Source organism: Numida meleagris, chromosome Z (genome assembly GCF_002078875.1).
Source record: "Numida meleagris isolate 19003 breed g44 Domestic line chromosome Z, NumMel1.0, whole genome shotgun sequence".
Lineage (NCBI taxonomy): Eukaryota > Metazoa > Chordata > Aves > Galliformes > Numididae > Numida > Numida meleagris.
Window position 1 is genome coordinate 14,402,513 of NC_034438.1, and position 19,958 is coordinate 14,422,470.

The 19,958-nt window shown below is 42.2% G+C and overlaps 1 protein-coding gene across 1 annotated transcript; it reads left to right on the forward strand.

Annotated features, from left to right (window-relative positions):
- On the forward strand, positions 13,302–19,230 carry MRPS30 (mitochondrial ribosomal protein S30). Its single transcript, XM_021381341.1, has 5 exons — positions 13,302–14,036; positions 14,264–14,409; positions 16,305–16,407; positions 16,935–17,111; positions 18,842–19,230. Exons 1-5 carry the CDS (start codon positions 13,310–13,312, stop codon positions 19,108–19,110), a joined length of 1,422 nt encoding a protein of 473 aa, XP_021237016.1. The 5' UTR covers positions 13,302–13,309; the 3' UTR covers positions 19,111–19,230.

Genomic DNA, 19,958 nt, shown 5'->3' on the forward strand with positions numbered 1-19,958 from the left:
AAGTATGTTGTCTACAGTCTGGCACACTGAGAAGTACACTACGAAGCAAATTATTTATTATGTACATGTAGGATATGATGTTCAGCAAAACGGTGCTTTGGTCTTCTTCTAAGGCCTTGAGATTATATTAACATATGAACACCCAACAAAGATAAGTAACTTTTTCACAGCTCTAGAGACTCTTCACTGTGACCTTTCAGAAGTGATGTCTAACCTGTTTCCAAGTTGTATAAAATCTAACTTTCTATGAGAATCAGCATGGGACATCATTAACTCTCATCATATACTCAGATGGGCCAACAGTTTGCCATCAATGCTCAAGAATCTGAAACTACAGTATCTTTTGTTACTTTGTCTGCAACAAAACCAATGCCTAGCTTGTGGCTCCCTTTTGAGATTTCCTGATTTGATGTACTTTAATCTCATTGTTATCTCCCATCTCTTCCTTCTAAATGAAGCTGCAGTTCTCTTAGGAGGGAAACAGTGTCAGTACAGCAGCACAGGCATGAAAGAAACAGCTTAGCAGGTGTGAGAACTAAATCCTTTTGCAGGAGCTGCAGATTTGGAAGTTACTCTCATGGAACACTAAGCAAATCCAACATGGACAGGTAAAGGAAATTCAAACCTCTTACTCTCTTTTCGGCTTTGGATAAAATACACCTTCATTATGCGATCCTGGTTATCACAGTCATGTTGTGCCTGAAGTTCCGGAGAAAGTTACTGAAGAAATATGTGCATTTGAACAGCTTCTACACCTGAAATGCCAAGTGTGCCAAAATGTCTAGTTCATCCCTGAATTAGTACATTTCACATGTACTTTGATTTCTGAGGTTCAGAAACAGGAAAATTGCTACGTCATCCCTCTGTTGTCAGTCAAGTAAGCATGGCTGCAATGGAGAGCAAAAGGCTTTTCAAAAGGGATAGACAAGGAAGGAGGAGTGGTGGAGTGGCTCTCTATGTTAAGGAGTGTTAATGTTGTAGAGTTTAATGCTGGGAATGATAAGATCGAGTCCTTATGGGTAAGGATCAGGGGGAAGACCACCAAGGCTGACATCCTGATGGGAATCTATTGTAGACTACCCAACCAGGATGAAAAGGCAGAAGCATTCCACAAGCAACTGGAAGTCACACAACCACCAGCCATTGGTCTCCTGGGGGACTTCAACTTACCAGACATTTACTGGAAATACAGCACAAAGGAAGTAGTCTAGGAGGCTCCTGGACTATGTGGTAGGTAACTTCCTGATGCAGCTGGTAAGAGAGCATACCATGTGTGCTGTTCCGGTTGACTTGCTGTTTACAAACAGTGGACAGGTGGGAGACATGGTGCTCAGAAGCTGCCTTGGGCATAGCAACCACAAAACGATTGGGTTCTCTATTCTTGGTGAATCAGGAGAGGGATCAGCTAAACTCCTACCTTGGACTTCTGGAGGGCAAAATCTGAACTGTTTAGAACAATGGTTGGAAGAATCCCTTGGGAGTTAGTCCAGTAAAGCAAAGGGGTCCAGGAATGCTGGTCATTCCTCAAGAAGGAAATCTGAAAGGCACAGGAACAGGCTGTCCCCCTGTGATGTAAGATGAGCCAGTGGGGAAGAAAGCTTGGTTGAGCAGGGAGTTGTTGCTGAGGTGCACTGGATCATCCCTCTGTACTCGGCACTGGCGAGGCCACAACTCAAGTACTGTGTTCAGTTTTGAGCCCCTCACTGTAAGGAAGACATTGAGGTCCTGACACTTGCCCAAAGAAGAGCAACAAAGCTGGTGAAAGGTCTGAAGCACAAGTTTTATGGTGATCAGCTGAGGGAACAGTGATTGTTCAGCCTGGAAAAGAGGATGCTCAAGGGAGACCTTATAGCTCTCTACAGCTAACTGAAAGGAGAGTGTAGTGAGGGGAGGGTAGGTCTGTTTTCCCAGATAACTAATGATAGGACAAGAGGTAACAGCCTTAAGTTGTGCTAGGGGAATTTTAGATTGGATATTGGGAAAATTTCTTCTTAGAAAGAATGTGGTGAGGTACTGGAACATGCTAGATAAGATTTGAACTCACGAGTTTTTATATATATCAGAATGTCCTTTACCTCTCATGGGACAGGACTTGTTGAAGAAATTGAGGAGGTGATTGGAGACAGCCAGCATGGCTTCACCAAGGGCAGGAAGTGTCAATCTGCCTGGGAGTAGCAAGGCCCTACTCTCCCCCAGAGAGATCTGGACAGGCTGGATCTCTGGGCTGAAGCCAATGGGATGAGGTTCAACAAGACCAAGTGCTGGGTTCTGCACTTTGGCCACAACAACCCCAGGCAACGCTACAGGCTTGGGGCAGAATGGCTGGAGGATTGTGTGGAAGAAATGGACCTAGGGGTATTGGTTGATGCTTGGCTGAGCATGAGCCAGCAGTGTGCCCAGGTGGCCAAGAAGGCCAATGCCATCCTGGCTTGTATCAGAAATAGTGTTGCCAGTAGGAGTAGGGAAGTAATTGTCCCTCTTTACTCAGCACTGGTGAGGCCCCACCTCGAGTACTGTGTCCAGTTCTGGGCCCCTCACTGCAAGAAAGACATTGAGGCCCTGGAGCGTGTTCAGAGGAGGGTGACGAAGCTGGTGAGGGGTCTGGAGCACAGGCCTTATGAGGAGCGGCTGAGGGAGCTGGGATTGTTCAGTCTGGAGAAGAGGAGGCTCAGAGGTGACCTTAGCACTCTCTATAACTACTTGAAGGGAGGTTGTAGTGAGCTGGGGGTCAGCCTCTTCTCTCTTGTAACTAGTGACAGGACGAGGGGGAATGGCTTCAAGTTGCTCTAGGGGAGATTCAGGCTGGATGTTAGGAAATTCTACTTTTCTGAAAGAGTGGTCAGGCGCTGGAATGGGCTGCCCAGGGAGGTGGTTGAGTCACCATCCCTGGAGGTGTTCAAGAAACGTTTAGATATAGCGTTGGGAGACATGGTTTAGTGGTGTTGTTGCTGGTAGGCGGATGGTTGGACTGGATGATCTTGCAGGTCTTTTCCAACCTTGCTAATTCTATGATTCTGTGATCATGCCTGATCAATCTGGTGACCTTCTATGATGGAATGATGGCATTGGTGGACAGGGGAAGGGCAACTGATGTCATCTACCTGGACTTGTGCAATGCCTTTATGTTTCCCACACCAGATCTTTATCTCTAAATTGGAGAGATATGGATTTGAAGGCCAGACTATTAGGAGGATAAAGAATTTGCTTGATGGCTGTAGCCAGACAGTTGTTGTGAATGGCTCTATGTCCAGGTGGAGGCCAGTCAGAAGGGGAGTGCAGTTGAGACAATAGAAGGGAGAGGTGCAACGTGGTGGGACTCGGAAACACTCAAAAAATGGGGAGTTGAGAATCTAATGAGGCTTAACAAGACCAAATGCAAGGTGTTGCACTTTGGTCAAAACAATCCCAGATATGAGTACAGAGTGTGAGAACACACTGAGAGCAGCTTGTGGAGAAAGACTTGGAGCTCCTGATGGATGAGAAGCTGGACATAAGCCAGCAGCGTGCTCTTGCAGTCCAGAAGAGCACAGTATCCTGGGCTGCATCAAAAAAGAGGTGGCCAGCAGGGAGAGGGAGGTGATTGTCCTCCTCTGCCCTTGCAAGGCCTCATCTGGAGCACTGTGTCCAAGCCTGGGGCCCCAAGTACAGTAGTGATGTGGAGTTGTTGGAGTGGGCCCAGGAGGGCCATGAAGATGACCAAAGGGTTGGAGAATTTCTCCTATAAAGATAGGTTGAGGGAGTTGGGCCTGTTTAGCTTGAAGAGAAGGCTCCAGGGGGATGTCACCATGGCATTCCAGTACTTGAAGGGAGATTACAAGCAGGCGGGAGACTTACTTTTTACACAGTCTGATAGTGACAGGACAAGGGGGAATGGCTTTAAACTAAAAGATGGGAGATTTAGGTTCAGTGTTAGGAGTTAGGAAGAATTTTTTTATTCAGAGAATGGTGAGGTGCTGGAACAGGATGCCCAGAGAGGTTGTGGATGCCTGATCTCCAGAAGGCATTCAAGGCCAGACTGGATGGGATTCTGGGCAGCCTGATCTAGTGGCTGGCAACTTTGCTCATGGCAGAGGGGCTGGAACTAAACAGTCTCTAAGGTCTCCTCCAACCTAAGCCATTCTATGAAATTAAGAAATCAGATAACTTCTGATATGAACAAGAACTGGATTAGCATTCTGGAAGATAACACCTGGCAGGCACAAGCCAGTGGAATTACAATTACAGGAATTCTTGTGAGCAGGAAGCAAAGAAAAACAAGTGTGTGCAGCAAAAGAAGGCAATGACAGTACCTTCTGCTAGGATACAAGCACTATGGAGCAATAGAAGATGACAAGGAAGAAAAACATTAGCAGTGTAAGGGCTGGTACTATAGGATGCACATCAGTAACTATTTGATTAATAGCTCTCAAATCTCACACTAACCAATAATCACGAAAATATGTTTTTTAATAGGTAAAATTGGAGTATTTCAACTAGTATTCTTACTAGTCTTACTCTGTTCTTAATGCGCAATGGATAGCACATTGGACTTCTAGTGTGGCGGTGACGGGAGTCTTTGCTGACTACTATAGCTGATTCTAATGTTTACAGTTTGAAATTTGAAAGACACTTTCTTTTTCATTCTCTTGGAAAAGCAGAGTCAGAAATTGCTTGTTTTTGAATGGGAAAGCCTGATGGGATGAAAGGCTCAGCTACGCTGAATGGTGGTTCCTCAGAGATTTAAGTACAGCACTACCCTGTTTGGTAATGTAATGGCTAAATAATTGGAACAATGGCAAAGTAGGAACTCAGCAATTACTTTGTTGATGTGACATTGAAAATGTCAAGTATTCTAAACCCAGCATCATTGTTGCCTTTAAAGGAGGGAGAAAAACTATTGTGACTGTTTGCAAGCAACTGAACAAGTACATTCTAGCCAGCCAGACCTAAAAGATTACCTCTGGAAAATCCTGACTGGGAGCTGTTCACTGATGGGAGCAGACTTGCGGCTAAAGGGAAATGGAGTGCTGGATATGCAATGGTCACCCCTGAAGTAATATAGAAGCTCTAGTTGAAGCAGTAAGAAGGTACATTGTTACTGTTTGCCAAAAGTACTGTACAGAGGTGCAGGATTTGTCTTAAAAATAATCCTAAAATTCAGAGGAGCCCTTGCCCCAGGAAAGGTAAGAAGAGGTTCTGTACCTGGAATATTGGCAAGTTTATTTTTCTAAATTACTGAAATGTAACAGGTATAAATAGTCATTAGTATTGGCTGACACCTTTTCAGGGTGGCCTGAGGCATTCCAGTGCCAAACCTAGCAAGAGAAGTAATCAAATTTTTACTCAAAGAAATAATTTCAAGATTTGGTATTCCAGGAGGACTCTCATCAGATAGAAGACCTCATAGCAGAAATAACCTATGGAATATTGAGATTCAAATGAAATGGGACTTACAGACTCCATGGAGACTGCAGTCAAGTGGTCAGGCAGAGAGAATGAATCAAACATTAAAAAGATAGATTGGAAAATTATGTCAAGGAACACATTTGAGTACAAAAATGGGTAAAAGTTCTCCCTCTGGCATTGTTGAGAATTCACATTACCCCAAGATATGGAAGGAGTTAGTCCTTTTGAAATCTTGTATGGAAAACCATATACTATAAATTTGATGGGAAAAAGCAATCAGATGCATATAGCTTGTGATCAAATACTTAACAAATATCTCTTGTCTTGTATTTGGCAAGAGTCGCTTCTTCCCTCCATTGCAGTTAAGGTCTCCAGTGTCCCTGGATGTGCCTGTATATTCCTGTAAACCAGGAGACCAAGTATATCTCTGAACCTGTGAAGATGAATCTTTGGCCAAGAAGTGGAAAGGACCTTATCTGGTGCTCCTAACAATGAATACTGTGGTAAAAGGGATTAACTTTTGGGTTGATTACACGAAGATAAAGGCAAATATATGGGAGAAGTGGAGAGCTGAAGAGAGCTTCTCTGTAGCTAAAAATCAAAAGAAATACATGAACTGCACTTGGAACAGTTTTAATACCTATTTAGGATTGGACCGTACTCAAGGAATATTACTCTTGTTCTTATAACTCTGATATTACTCATACTACGTTTTACTTATTTGTGTAAGTATAAATATTTATTTAAATATAAGGAAATGAAGGAACTAAGTTTGGGAGATGCACATCATTGCCTTTGGATGAGTAAGAAAATTGAGGGAAGTGTGTGATAACCAGGAAACCCATGGGATCAGAATGCATTTCATTAAATAATCCAACAGATAGTTCACATTGCTAGTAAGACCAATTACTGGGCTTGTGCTCATCTTCGTGGTTTCCTGATTTAAATTTATGGATTTATTTGAATTTATGCACTGTGGTCCAAGCCACAGCAGCTGCATTTCTAGCAAAGTTAGCTTTTGTCTGTTTATATGTTAAATCACAGTGTATCTCTAAGTGTTACTTGATATTAATTAACAAAACCTCAGAGAAAAAGAGAAAAATTGGCTAATCTGTATTGCAAGATAAATCTCAAAGAGGGGAACTGTCAGTCAAGCAGGAACTAATTTTTGTACAAGTCTTGGTATGTGTATCCTTAGATATAGCAAATATGCACTTATATCTAGGTCAGGATGACAATCCTTGAAACTGCTAAAGTGATTAAACAGAGGAACTCTTAATCACAACGTGACAGTTTAACTTGTCTTTGAAGATAGGAGCATCTTGGAAAAAAAAAAAACAAAAACATGTAGTTAAATAGCATGACTAGAGTAACTTGCAGGAAGGGAGATTTGCCCCATCTTTAAGCCAAAGACTGTATAAGAGAAGTAGTCAGGTGATAATATGCATAAAAAAGCATCATGAAAATCCCGGGGTATGTTAGCTCTGTGGGAGACCATGTAGAGCCCAAACCTGCACAACTTGGCCATAAATCATTATCTCATTTCTGTGTGTGAGATTGTTTTACTGCACACCAGGCAATGAATCTGCCTTTCCGACAACATCTACCTACAGAGGAGCTTCAATAAGGTTGTCTGCATTATTTTCTGAGCTACCTTTGGACTTCTAACCATCTCCAATTGCATTTAATTTGCAACTGAGAGACAATTTTCATTCTTGGTTCTGTTTTAGAGATTCAGTGTCAGGCTATGGTGTTCACTTTAAGAATTTCTACTGAGCATTTGAGGTATGAGTTTTCTAATCTAGGTTCTGTTTAACCAGGCATGTCTAACCAGTGGCCAGCACGTGGCCCAGCCCAGCTAGTACTGCGGCCTGCCCACTGCCCTGCACCATCTGTCCTCCACTGCCGCTGCAGCTCTGCCTCACCAAGTGGCCTGGCCCAGTCCCGGGATTCACTGGCTAAACATAGTCCTGTGAACAGCAAAAAATGCGTAGCCTTGCATTCCAGTTTGATGAAGGAATTTGAGAACAGGTTTCAAGATTGCCAAAAAGTCATCATTTTTTTGTTATGTTTGCAACTCCATTTTCAGCTGATACAAGTACATGACCTGGGAATTTTCAAATGGAGTCTCTAGAGTTGCAATCAGGCATTCAACTCAAAAATCTGACCATGTCTCTTTACTTTTATAAGCCCTCTTACCAGAGAAAAACATTCCTCACTTCACAGTCACACCTTATTCATGCCATTTCTTTTTGGCAGTACGTACATTTTTGAACAACTGTTTTCAGGGATGAAGTACTGGAGGACTACTTCAAAATCTCAGACAACTCACTAAGAGAGCTCACTAAGAATGGCAGCCACAGACATCAAACCAGCCTGATGCACTGGTTTCACAAAAACAGGGTCAAACATCCCACTAGTTCTGTGTTTTTGTTGCCCTCTTTTTTTTTGTTGTTTTAATAAAAAACATCAAAGATTCAAATAAGTTTTGTTATTTATATACATGAACTATATTATATATTTTATGAGGGCTTCTTGGAAATTAATGCCTTCTATTTTATTATATTGGCCCATGTTATAAGAGGCAGATGTTGGTGGTAGAGGTTGAACCTTCCCACAAGTATTCCATTACATGTCATTGCCATGTGCCAGATGGCAGCAGAGGGACAGCCTGACAGAATGGTGTTTGACATGGAAGTGCGTATGAAGCAAGGGTGTGCCACTGAATTCCTCCACGCAGAAAAAATGGCACCCACTGACATTCATAGACACTTGTTAATGTTTATGCAGACCAGTCAGTAGATGTGAGCACAGTGAGGCAGTTGGTGGTGCATTTCAGCAGCGATGACAGCGACAGTGGCTCACCTCCGCCAACGCAGAGACGGAGCACAGCATGCAGGCTCTAGTTCATTGCTGGTGAAAATGCATAGTTTATGGTGGTGACTAGGTCGAAAAACAGTGTTTTATAGCTGAGATTATGCTTTATCAGATAGTGTTACTGTGCTCTTTATATCAGTTGTAATTTCCATGGAAATAAATAGGAGACATTATTTTCGGAGTGACCTTGCATATGCAGCCCAAGGGAATTCCTGTTCACTCAGTGAAGCCCAGGCAAGCCAAAAGGATGGACACCCATGCATTTAAGCATTAATTTAACCAATATAAAGATCAATTTAGGATAATTTTGATATTGCAGAGTGGTTCTTTCAGTAAGGAAAGAAAATAGATAGTTTTTTAATGGTTAGTTGCTTTTTGGAAAAGAGAGATCTATGGTTGGATAACATATAATCAAAAACTTAGTATGGAGCTGCCAGAAAAAAACATGCCAGTATCTTTAACCACACTGTCTATTGGACCCTTTTATCCAAGTGTTTGCAGTTCCTACATCAAGATGAATTATAGTACAATGTACACAAAGCAAATAAGGTCGACCTGTGACTAGAACATCAGAAGATCAAGGATTTTTAGTGTATGTTAAAGCATAGCACTTCCTGACACCTCTTATCCACCGTTATAGTCAATATCAGAGTGCAGAAACCATTGACAGCCTTTAAATAAAGTAAGGAAAATAAAAATCAAACCTTTAAATAGTCACTTGCTTCATCACTCACATTTAGTTCTTTTTCATTCTGTATTGTGCTTTTGAAGGTTTAAAATATCCTATGCAAAATTTGTTCACAGTGTTGTTCTAATTTGACAGTATGATGAGAAAGTTTTTTAAGAGTAGCATAAAATCAGTAATCCTGATGGATGTAATACAATCCCTTGTATGAAATAATAGGTACAGTCTAGTCACGTACCTGCAAGCGCAAATACAGGTTGTGTGGAGAATGGCATAAGAGCAGCCCTGAGGAGAAGGATTTGGGGGTGTTGGTTCATGAAAGACTCAACATGAGCCAGCAATGTGGGCTTGCAGCCCAGAAGGCCAACCATAGCCTGGGTTGCATCAAGAGAAGCGTGACCAGCAGGTTGAGGGAGGTGATTCTGCCCCTCTACTCTGCTCTCATGAGACCCCATCTGGAAAACTGTGTCTGGTTCTGGGGCCCTCAACACAAGAATGACATGGAGCTGTTGGAGCAGGTCCAGAGGAGGGTCACAAAGATGACCAGAGGGCTGGAGCACCTCCCCTATGAGGACAGACTGAGAGAGTTGGGGCTCTTCAGCCTGGAGAAGACTCCAGGGGGATCTTATAGCAGCTTTCCAGTACCTGAAGGGGGTCTATAGAAAAGCTGGGGAAGGACTTTTTATAAGGGTGTGTAGTGACAGGATGAGAGGAAATGGCTTTAAACTAGAAGAGGGTAGATTTAGACTAGATATTAGGAAGGAATTCTTTACTCTGAGGATGGTGAGACACTGGAACAGGTTGCCCAGTGAGCTTGTGGACGCCCCCTCTCTGGAAGCATTCCAGGCCAGGCTGGATGGGGCTTAAAGCAACCTCATCTAGTGGGAGGTGTCTCTGCCTATAGCAGGGGGGTTGGAACTAGATGATCTTACAGGTCCCTTCCAGCCCAAACCATTCTATGATTCTATGAGTATCTAGGAATTGTAATGGTGATTTTATGTAAGTTTTTATCTGAGTTCATATGTCTTTCTGTGATTACAAGGCACTAAATTTTGCCAGTGTCCTTTATCAATCAAGGAAAAAATAAGCTTCCAATGTACTTGGACATTGTAGTATGTGGGATAACGAAAAGGAGGAGGTTGCTGCCTAAATGTCCAATCATCAAAATCTAAGGTCTCATACCTTCAGTGCTTTGTGAGGGAGGAGTCAAATTCCATTAATATATCCAGAGAGAGAGAAAAAAAAGAAGTCTGGACTTTCTGAGAAGTTATGTGCATGGCAAACAGAAAACTTACCACAGAATCACAGAATCCTTAGAATTGGAAGGGACCTTTAAAGATGATCTAGTCCAACCACCCTGCAATGAACAGGGACATCCACAGCTAGACCAGGTTGCTCAGAGCCTGGTCAGCCTGGCCTTGAAAGTCTCCAGAGATGGGGCATCCATCACATCTCTGGGCAACCTGCTCAAGTGCCTTACCACTCCCACTGTAAAAGACTTTTTCCTCATATCCAACCTAAACATACCCTCTTTAAATTTGAAACCCTTGTGCTGTCACCACAGACCCTGCTAAAAAGTCTGTCCCCTTCTTTCCTGTAACTCCCCTTTAGATATTGAAAGTCCAGGATGTTGTACCCCCGCTAGTTGAGTGACACAGGCAAGCTGGTGACAACAGACAAGGAGAAGGCTGAGGTACACAAAAACTTTTTTTTATCTCAGTCTTCTCTGAAAACTGCTTGTCATGTAGCCCTTTAACAATAGGTTTGGAAGGAGGAGACTGGGGAGGCAATGTCCCTCCTGCTGTAAGTGAAGATCAGGTTTGTGACCACATGAGGAACCTGAATGTCCACAGATCTATGGGTCCTGATAAGATGCATCCCAGAGTCTTGAGGGAACTGGCTGATGCAGTTGCCAAGCCACTCTCAATGATATCTCAAAAGTCATCAGGGTAAGGTGAAGTCCCTAGAACTGGCAAAAGGCAATTATCACATCAATTTTTAAGAAGTTTGACCCTGGGAACTACTGACCTATCAGTCTCACCTCTGAGCCGGGAGCAGATCCTCCTGAAAGCTGTACTAAGGCACATGGAAGCTGGGAGGTGATATGGGATAACCAGCATGGCTTCACCAAGGGCAAATCCTGCTTGACCAAACTAGTGGCCTTCTATGGTGGTATAACTGTATCAAAGGACAAGGGAAGAGCGACTAATGTCATGTATCTGGCCTTCAGTAAGGCATTTGACATGGTACCCTACAACATCCTTCTTTCCAAATTGGAAAGATATGGATTTTAAAATCCTCAAACCCATATGACTCTCCCATTTTAACTCAGTCACATCTCATCCCATCTGGTGAAGAGAGTGTCTGGATTCAAAATGAAACAATTGATCCCCTTAAGTACCTAACACTTAACTGGGTTGTAACTTCACATTTGTACTTGTCTTTTATTAATACAGTCTTAACCACAAACCAGCTTTTGCCCATCTACACATTAAAAACTTCTTTGAAAATCTCAACTCCAAACAATGGATTTTGATCTTTCTCATATATTCCAAAAATTACTCCAAATACAATTGCATTTTTGACCAGCAATTTAGCAGAAAGCTGGGCTGAAGTTAAAGAAGTGAAGTAATGCTGCAGTGTGGCTGCCCCCTGCTCCATACCTATCGCTCACAACCACACACTGTTGTGCAGTCAGCAGTGTCTGGGCAAAGGGAGGGGTGCAGTGCAATGCCAACTCATGTTATGGCAAATAACGTTATGCATTTTGATACAGTGTCTAAACACAGACATGTGAATCGTGAAAAATATGCAGCCATGTTTTCCATTTGATAAAGGAATTTGAGAACAGGTTTCAAGATAGGTGATAAAATCATAAATTTTTGGTATATTTGCAAGTCCATTTTCATTCAACATAAATACATTTTTTTTCCAATGGAATGTACTGAGTTACAATCAGATATTTAACTCAAAAATGTGATCATGTCTCTTTACCACACTTTTATAAGAGAAAAACGTTACTTGCTTCACAGTCATGCCTTATTCACGTTATCACTTTTGGCAGTATATACATCTGTGAATAACTTTTGTCAATGATGAAGCACAGGAGGAGTAAAATTTCATGAAAAATCTTAGATGAGCACATTGAGAGCTAACTAAGAATTGCAGCCACTGCCATCAAACCTCACAGATGCATTATGGAGACCACAACGAGGCAGTAGGTGGTGTGTTTCAGCAGTGGCAGCAGCGGATCAGGTTTTTACAGGTGTGTTCATGGCTGGTGAAAATGCATAGCTAATGGTTGTGACTGTTGAAAATAGTGTTTTGTAGCTGAGAATTTGCTCTATCAAGCATTTACTATGCATACGGTTGTAGTTTCCATGGAAATAAATAGGAGGCATTACTTTCAGAGCGACATATGTGTCTGTGACCCAACACAACTCCTCTTCACTCAGCGTGGCTCAGACAAGCCAAAAGGTTGGACACCCATGAAGATACGGAGAAAACGAGGCTGAACTGTGTTCCACACATCCTGGAATGAGTCATATGTATCAAGGTTTTCAGATTCTGTCAGAAGTTTTCTCATATTTCTGCTCTATTTCTCGGTTTGTACAAAGTTAGTTGTCCTTCATACTTCTAAAAAGAAAGCAATTCATTAAACGTATTATTTATTTTAATTTTAGAAAGAATTTATCACTCAGTCTGAACTTTCCCGCAGACCACTGAAGATGAGCGCATTTGTTCATGACCCCAAACTGCTTTGGCTCAAAAACCTTGGCACTCTTGAACAAAAGAGGACAAAGACTCGCAGTGTGCAGGCAGCATCACTGTTTTGCTTTCATGGAGGAAAAAGGGGTAGCAGCCAGGTAATCTCTCATTAGATGGATCAAGATGGGAGTTTCACAGACATTCATTTCTCTGCCACAAACATTTGAGTAACATGAAAGCTGGTTGCATTTTGCAATGCATCTCATTTTATTTCAAGGCTTAATCAGAAATTAATAAACATATTAATCCTGCCAAGGACTTCGCATGTTTCTGAGCATCCCAGCTGCCTCGCAAAGACGGTACAACCACTCGCCGTCCAGAGCACGAGCTGAGGGACGAAGAACACGACAGCAACCCAGCTCCCCTCCTTTGCCCGCCATGCCTCCTGCGAGCGCTAGTTCCCGTCCCCAGGAGGCGGCAGGAAAGCCGAAGCGCGTGCGCATAAACTACCTGACTCTTCCCGGAGACGGGCGCGTGACTCATTTTAAATCCCCGCCCTATTTATTTTTTCCCGGCACCTCTCACTCCAACGTAGGAGCACGCTGATTGGAGGTTGTCTCCTCACGTGCTGTCTGCCGTCCAATCAAGCTGCTCATGTGGGCCCCGTGCGCTTCCGTTGTCCCGCAGCTCCGCAAAATGGCGGCGTCCAGGGGGCGGCGGTTGCTGTGGCACGGCCGTTGCTGGTTCTCGCAGAACCCCGTTGCCCCGCCGCCCACCCCCGCCCCGCTCTACCCACCGATCGTGGCGTCGCACACGGCGAAGAGCAAGGCGGCTAAGCGGCGCCGTCTGGAGCTCTTCTACCAGCAGGTGCATGAGGCTGCCACTATCGAGGAAAAGCTTCAGCTCTACGGGAAGCTGCAGCGGCCCAAGTACATGGTTTACCCACAGACTTTCGCCCTCAACGCCGACCGCTGGTACCAGAGCTTCACCAAGACCGTTTTCGTGCCAGGGCTGCCGCCCAGAAGGCTGCTGGAGGCCGTTAAACCTCCGGAGCCCGCGGCGGGGGCCGCGGAGGCCTTGGAGCAGGGAGGGGCAGCGGCCGCAATGGGGGCTGCGGAGGCCTTGGAGCAGAGAGCGGCGGCACCGGGGGCCGTAGCAGCGCCGGAGCCCGCGGCCGAAGCGGGGCCGGAGCTGGACCTGGGCGCGCTGCGTGACCTGGCGTGCGATGCGCTCCTACAGGAAAGCTTCTACCAGAACAAGAAGCGGCCGTTTCTCTACCGTGACCAGGATCACACACCCGCGCCATTCCTCACTCAGCTCGTCTCCTCCCTTGCCGCCTTTCTGTGCAAGCGCAACCCCCTGTTGGCTGCCTCCTCTCTGGGTGCGGAGCGGGGGTGGGTGGTGGGAGAGGGATGCGGGCTTCCTGGGCAGCGCTGTGAGCTCTGCAGGAGTGTCACTGGTGCAGCATCTTGAGCATTGCTGTTGATCTCATCGCTGCTGTCCCATACGGTGTGAGTGGGTTTGGATTTCTCTTGCTGTACTGCTGCGTTGGGTTTAAAATACAAATGTATAATCTCTGTTTGCCTCTGCTCCTTTGTTCTGTTTCAGACCTAAACCCCGAGGTTAACTATTACTGGCATCATGGTGAGGAAGTTGTTGTTCATGGACATCGAAAAGGGAGAGTCGACCCTGTGCGATTTCAGATAGATGATAAGCCGCACCTCCAGATCCGTGTACCAAAGCAGCTTCCAGAGGTGTGAATATTTTCAACAGCAAATTAATAATGTGAATTTTAACTTATGTTTTTGCCACTGAAGCCATGTAGTAGTATGTGGTGTAGTATGTGCAAGACCTGTTTAAACAATTACTTAATACATTTCTGTGTCTTACTACTTGTACACCTTGCTGTATAGCTATTGATACAGCCTTCTGAAATTCATATTGGTCATACTCATGCTTTAGATATGTTGTAACCAGTAGCTGATTGTTGTTTTTAAGTTTCATGGTTGTGCCAGTAAGTGGAATCAAAAATAAGGAATATGATATGGAAGGTCATTTTATCAGTGAAGGAGAATAAGATGATGAGAGAAATGGAAATTAAACAAATAGAGTGAGAGCATATATCTATTAACAGAGCTCACATTCAAATTATAATACTGCTTAACAGTTGATTTTTGAAATTCTGAGTATTCTGGAAGGTGATCCAGTATTCTAACCCTTTTCCTTTATGTTCACAGTGTGCTAATTGTGTAGCCTTTAAGGATCTATTGCTCCTTTCCATCACACTAAAAGCTGTGTTCCACTTTCTGTAAATTATTTGTTAAACTCTTTGCTAACATGATTGCACAGTTTGCTTAGGTTACTATATTGTCAAATGTTTTTAAAAAAAAAACTTGCGCAAACGCATGATACAAGAATTCCTTGCTGCTTGCTATAGCACCTGCATTTGTGGTTGATTACTGCCTGTGCTGTCAGTGCAGCAAAGTCCCACTAATGCTTAAAGAAGGAGTCAGTTAAATGCTGTGATTCTGACAAGTTTTTCTGAGAATGAGATCATTAATAAATGGTAGGAACACACAAGCATGTGTGGCTTCAGCAGTTACAGTGAGGATATAAATATTTTAAATTATTAGTTTTAAAATATTAATGGATTTGTTCTATGTTGTTCTATTCTTGTATCAGAAATAGTGTTGCCAGTAGGAGTAGGGAAGTAATTGTCCCTCTTTACTCAGCACTGGTGAGGCCCCACCTCGAGTACTGTGTCCAGTTTTGGGCCCCTCACTGTAAAAAAGACATTGAGGCCCTGGAGCGTGTTCAGAGGAGGGCGACGAAGCTGGTGAGGGGTCTGGAGCACAGGCCTTATGATGAGCGGCTGAGGGAGCTGGGATTGTTCAGTCTGGAGAAGAGGAGGCTCGGGAGACCTCATCGCTCTCTATAACTACCTGAAGGGAGGTTGTAGTGAGCTGGGGGTCAGCCTCTTCTCTCTTGTAACTAGTGACAGGACGAGGGGGAATGGCTTCAAGTTGCTCCAGGGGAGATTCAGGCTGGATGTTAGGAAATTCTACTTTTCTGAAAGAGTGGTCAGGCGCTGGAACGGGCTGCCCAGGGAGGTGGTGGAGTCACCGTCCCTGGAGGTGTTCAAGAAACGTTTAGATATAGCGTTGGGAGACATGGTTTAGTGGTGTTGTTGCTGGTAGGTGGATGGTTGGACTAGGTGATCTTGCAGGTCTTTTCCAACCTAGCTAATTCTGTGATTCTATGGTACAGGACTATGCATGGATATCTGTGTTTTTAATTTACCTAGCACCCCTTAAAATGTTTCATAATGCACAGCAATGAGAGTAAGTTCACTCTTCTGCTTCAAGTTAGTTTTACTGCTGCTAGAACTACTTTTGCTTATATTGCTAGTGCCATTTCACACAAGCGTGTTTAAATTTTACAGAAAGTTCAAACATGAATATAACATGCATGTACTGGCATTTGCTGTAAGACAGGAAGTTCTGTTGAAAAAAATATTTTCAGTAAAATTTATATATATATTGTCTGTAAGCAAAACTTTCACCTTCTTGTGCCTGACCAGAAAACAGTATATTCTTCCTGATATCAGAAACATAGGTTATAAAATAGCTGTTTTTTTTTTTTCTTCAAGATTGTACCTCTGGAGTCAGATCTTGGTGATGTTCCTGTTGTTGATCACAAACCATCCAAACTGCCATTGTTCAAAAAACAGTATGAAAACAAGGTATTTATAGGTAAGAGTTCCTGGTCATGAAATGTTAGCTACTTTTTTCTGTGTTAAAAAAACAATCTCCCCAAAAAACGTTCTGCCTGACTTTTCACCTTCTTTCGGCAGAGAGAGCTATCTATTTATATATTTATATATATTCTAATATATGACCATTATACATCACATACAAATTTCAATAGATAGTTCCATGTCGATTATGTAATGAGGAGTATCATCCTCTTGTACGTATTGTGTTTTGTCTCAGGATTCATTTAAAGAAATTGAGTTGAATAGAAAATTATCAGAAAAATTTGCTTTGAATTGGTGCATATCCGTCAAAGATATTTCTTATGCCAACTTCTAGAATTGGGCAAGCACTCAATTCGCACACAAATGGAAGAATTTCAATGTTTTTATACATTTATGATAGAGTTTTTAACTTTCTGTGGTTTGGGCTTTGATGGTGAAGAATTGTGGTTTTTCTTTTTATTTGGATTATAAGGAGCATTCTGTTACTCAGTTATAATTTCTCTTTTCTTTTGATGGACACAGGATCAAAGGTAGCAGATCCATGCTGTTATGGCCACACACAGTTTCATCTTATTCCTGATAAGCTGAAAAGGCGGAGGTTTATAATAGCAAATCTTGAAGATCAGATTGAAGTTGTTTATCGAGCTAATGGTATTGCAAGTCTCTTTGCTTGGACAGCAGCACAGGGAATGTATCAAGGTAAGACAATCACTTTGGGATTTTATGCCTGTTTATGTAAATCAAACAAAAAAACCCTAAGAAGACGCAGATAGATGTATTTTCTGCTTTCTTCCTCCAAGAAACAGTTGTTGCATTTTTGTCTTCTGAGACGCTGCAGTTCTGAAAAGTGTGTATAATAACACAAAATAAAAATAAAGTCAGACTGACTAACCTCCTTTAGCAGAGGTAGCAGATTACTGTGTACAAGGTATCAAATAACAATCTTTCTCTTCTCTTAGAAAGTAAACCAAATGGAAAGCTGTTTTTTTTTTTTTGGGGGTGCTAATACCAATTATAGTTAGTATTTTTGAGAGGAAATGTCTTCTGAAAATGGGAACACTTTAAAATAGTGTGATAGTAATTTCAGTTTGAAATTTTATGTTGTTCAAGAAACTGAAGCTGAAATTACAGATCTCTTTCAAATTCTTGCCAGGTAGTTGGAAACATTCAAGTAAAAGTTTGTGTTACTACTGTAGTTTCTTAAATATTCTTTCACTGTGCTTTGCTTGTCATCTGCTGTTGATGAGAGTGAAAACTAGAAGTGCAGAAGAATGCAATTCGTAATAGTTATTTGTAGCTCACCTCTTGATTTGAAATAGAGGGGCCCTTTGAAAATTTTTCCTCTGAGGAGGGAAAAAAAATTGTCTTTAACAGGACTATTTCGTTGCAGGTTTTTTTATGTTTGTGATTCTTCCAATAAATACTGGTACTGTGTCAGAGTTTTAATTTGCACCTCTTCCTGAAAATCATTTGAATTGTGATCTCCTGTTCTAGCAAGAGAAGATTTCTTATATACTCTATTAATGAAGCTGAGAGGAGTGAGGGAGTGATGGAGAGAAATCTCCTGAATCTGTTGAGGAAGGGGAAGTAAAGAGATGAGGAATGAAGGACACATCTTAGTTCTTGGCTTCTCAATTGCCATTATCTATACATTTCCGCATGCAAATGTCACAGTTAGAACCGCCATTACATAAGGAGAGCTGACTTCTGTTGGAAGTGTGGTGGGCTCAATACATTCAGCATGACATTCACAGTACTGTATTCATATTCCAGCACTGAGCCAGAGAAGTAGGGAAGAACTTAACTCGTATAAATATAATTCAGTTACTGTTACTAGAAGATACCTGTAGTTTGTAGGTTCAGTTGTGAAGCAACACATTGAATATCTTTCAAGAATATCACCTTGTATGCTGGCAGATATGCATAACTATGCAAAAGCAATTTTGACTGCTAATGCTCAGAGATTATTTAAAATATTCATATTGACGTAACATTCTTGGTGTTGTCTGACAAGTTAGTAAAATTATATGTATGCATGCATGTTTCTATTTTGAACAACTGTTCATTGCCCTGTGAGGCATGGAATAATCAAGCTATTTCCACTTAGATCATTTGCAGGCCTTGGCTGTGTTAATAATATACATACGTAAATTCAAAAAGTCACTTGACTGATTAATTTGGTTTTATGTCACTCAGCTTGTGTTAACATTGTGATTGGTGTCCAGGTCTTAAAAGGAGCACAGAACCAGTACAGAACCCAGTTATGCTAGCATGTCTCTGATCTTTGAAAAACTTAACTAGTGGCTGTGTTTTATCTATTTAGTTTCTCCTAGTTTTTTTCTTCAGAAAAAACAATTGTCCTTCTCTTCTTTGTGTATGCTGATGAGAACTGAGTCCTATAACCAGCTTATTTCTTTTTTTTTTGGTAGGATTCTGGAATGAAGCAGATGTGACCCGTCCTTTTGTATCACAGGCTGTAGTGACTGATGGAAAATACTTTGCTTTCTTTTGTTACCAGTTAAATACTTTAGCATTAACTGTTGAAACAATTCAAAAAAACTCTCGGAAGAATATCTGCTGGGGAACAGACAGTAAGCCATTATATGATGTTGTTGAAAATGGTAGCGTGAAAGGCTTTAATGATGAAGTTCTGCTTCAGTTGGTTGGTTTTCTGTTAAATAGACCAAATGAGTTGTAAATTGTTAAACTATATTCCTGTTCATGTACCTAAACTTCATTGTAACTCTGAAGTATGGGCTAGAATATGCCTTGTTCTTAGTCAGATATGCCTAGCAAATACAATATATGAATTTCATTATGTTTGGGACTTATTTCTTAATTTTAAACGTATTATACCTGTCAACGGTGTACGGGCTGGTTTGGCCCAGTTCCATGACAAATGGGGTGGGGGACCCATGAAGCCACACCCCGGGAAAGGGAAAAGGGTAAAAAGGGCAGGGTGATGGGCCTAAGAACAAAACAGCGGCAACGATCTGAGGAGAAACAAACTAATTTACTAAACAAGATATTGAATGCAAAATAACACAATATGATACAATATAATTACAGTTTAAGCTAATAAATCCAATACCATGAGAGACAGTGTCCAAAATTAAGGTAGGCCTTGCACTAGTGCCGATGGTGAGATGGCTGGGGAGCTAGATGCTGCTGGGATGAGAAAGGAGTGTCTTGTGATCTGCAAACAGTTTTATCTTTATCTTTCCCTCTGAACTGAAATAGTAACAGAGCAGCAAAGTCCCCTGGGAAATGTAGTTCTTCTGGGGGCCAGCTACCTGGAACTATCCACGAACCACGGAACTGGAGCATTAACTCTTAAACTCCTGGTACACTACATGGTGTTATGATGTGGAATACCAATAAGTAAAAATCATAAAACCATGACAGTACCACACAATGCAAAAATGTCTAGAATACATTTGTCTCTTGTACAATTACTATTAAAAGCATATTGTATTCAGAGTCACAAGAATACCTTCTTTCAGTTGATCTATACTTCTGTGTCAAACAGTTGTAGCAAAATATGAA

What these genes read in the sequence shown, in the direction of transcription:
- MRPS30 (XM_021381341.1), top strand. Translation starts at nt 13,310, where the DNA reads ATGTGGGCCCCGTGCGCTTCCGTTGTCCCGCAGCTCCGCAAAATGGCG. An exon ending in GTTGGCTGCCTCCTCTCTGG is followed by an intron (nt 14,037 to 14,263) that starts GTGCGGAGCGGG and finishes GTTCTGTTTCAG; the next exon opens with ACCTAAACCCCGAGGTTAAC. An exon ending in TACCAAAGCAGCTTCCAGAG is followed by an intron (nt 14,410 to 16,304) that starts GTGTGAATATTT and finishes TTTTTCTTCAAG; the next exon opens with ATTGTACCTCTGGAGTCAGA.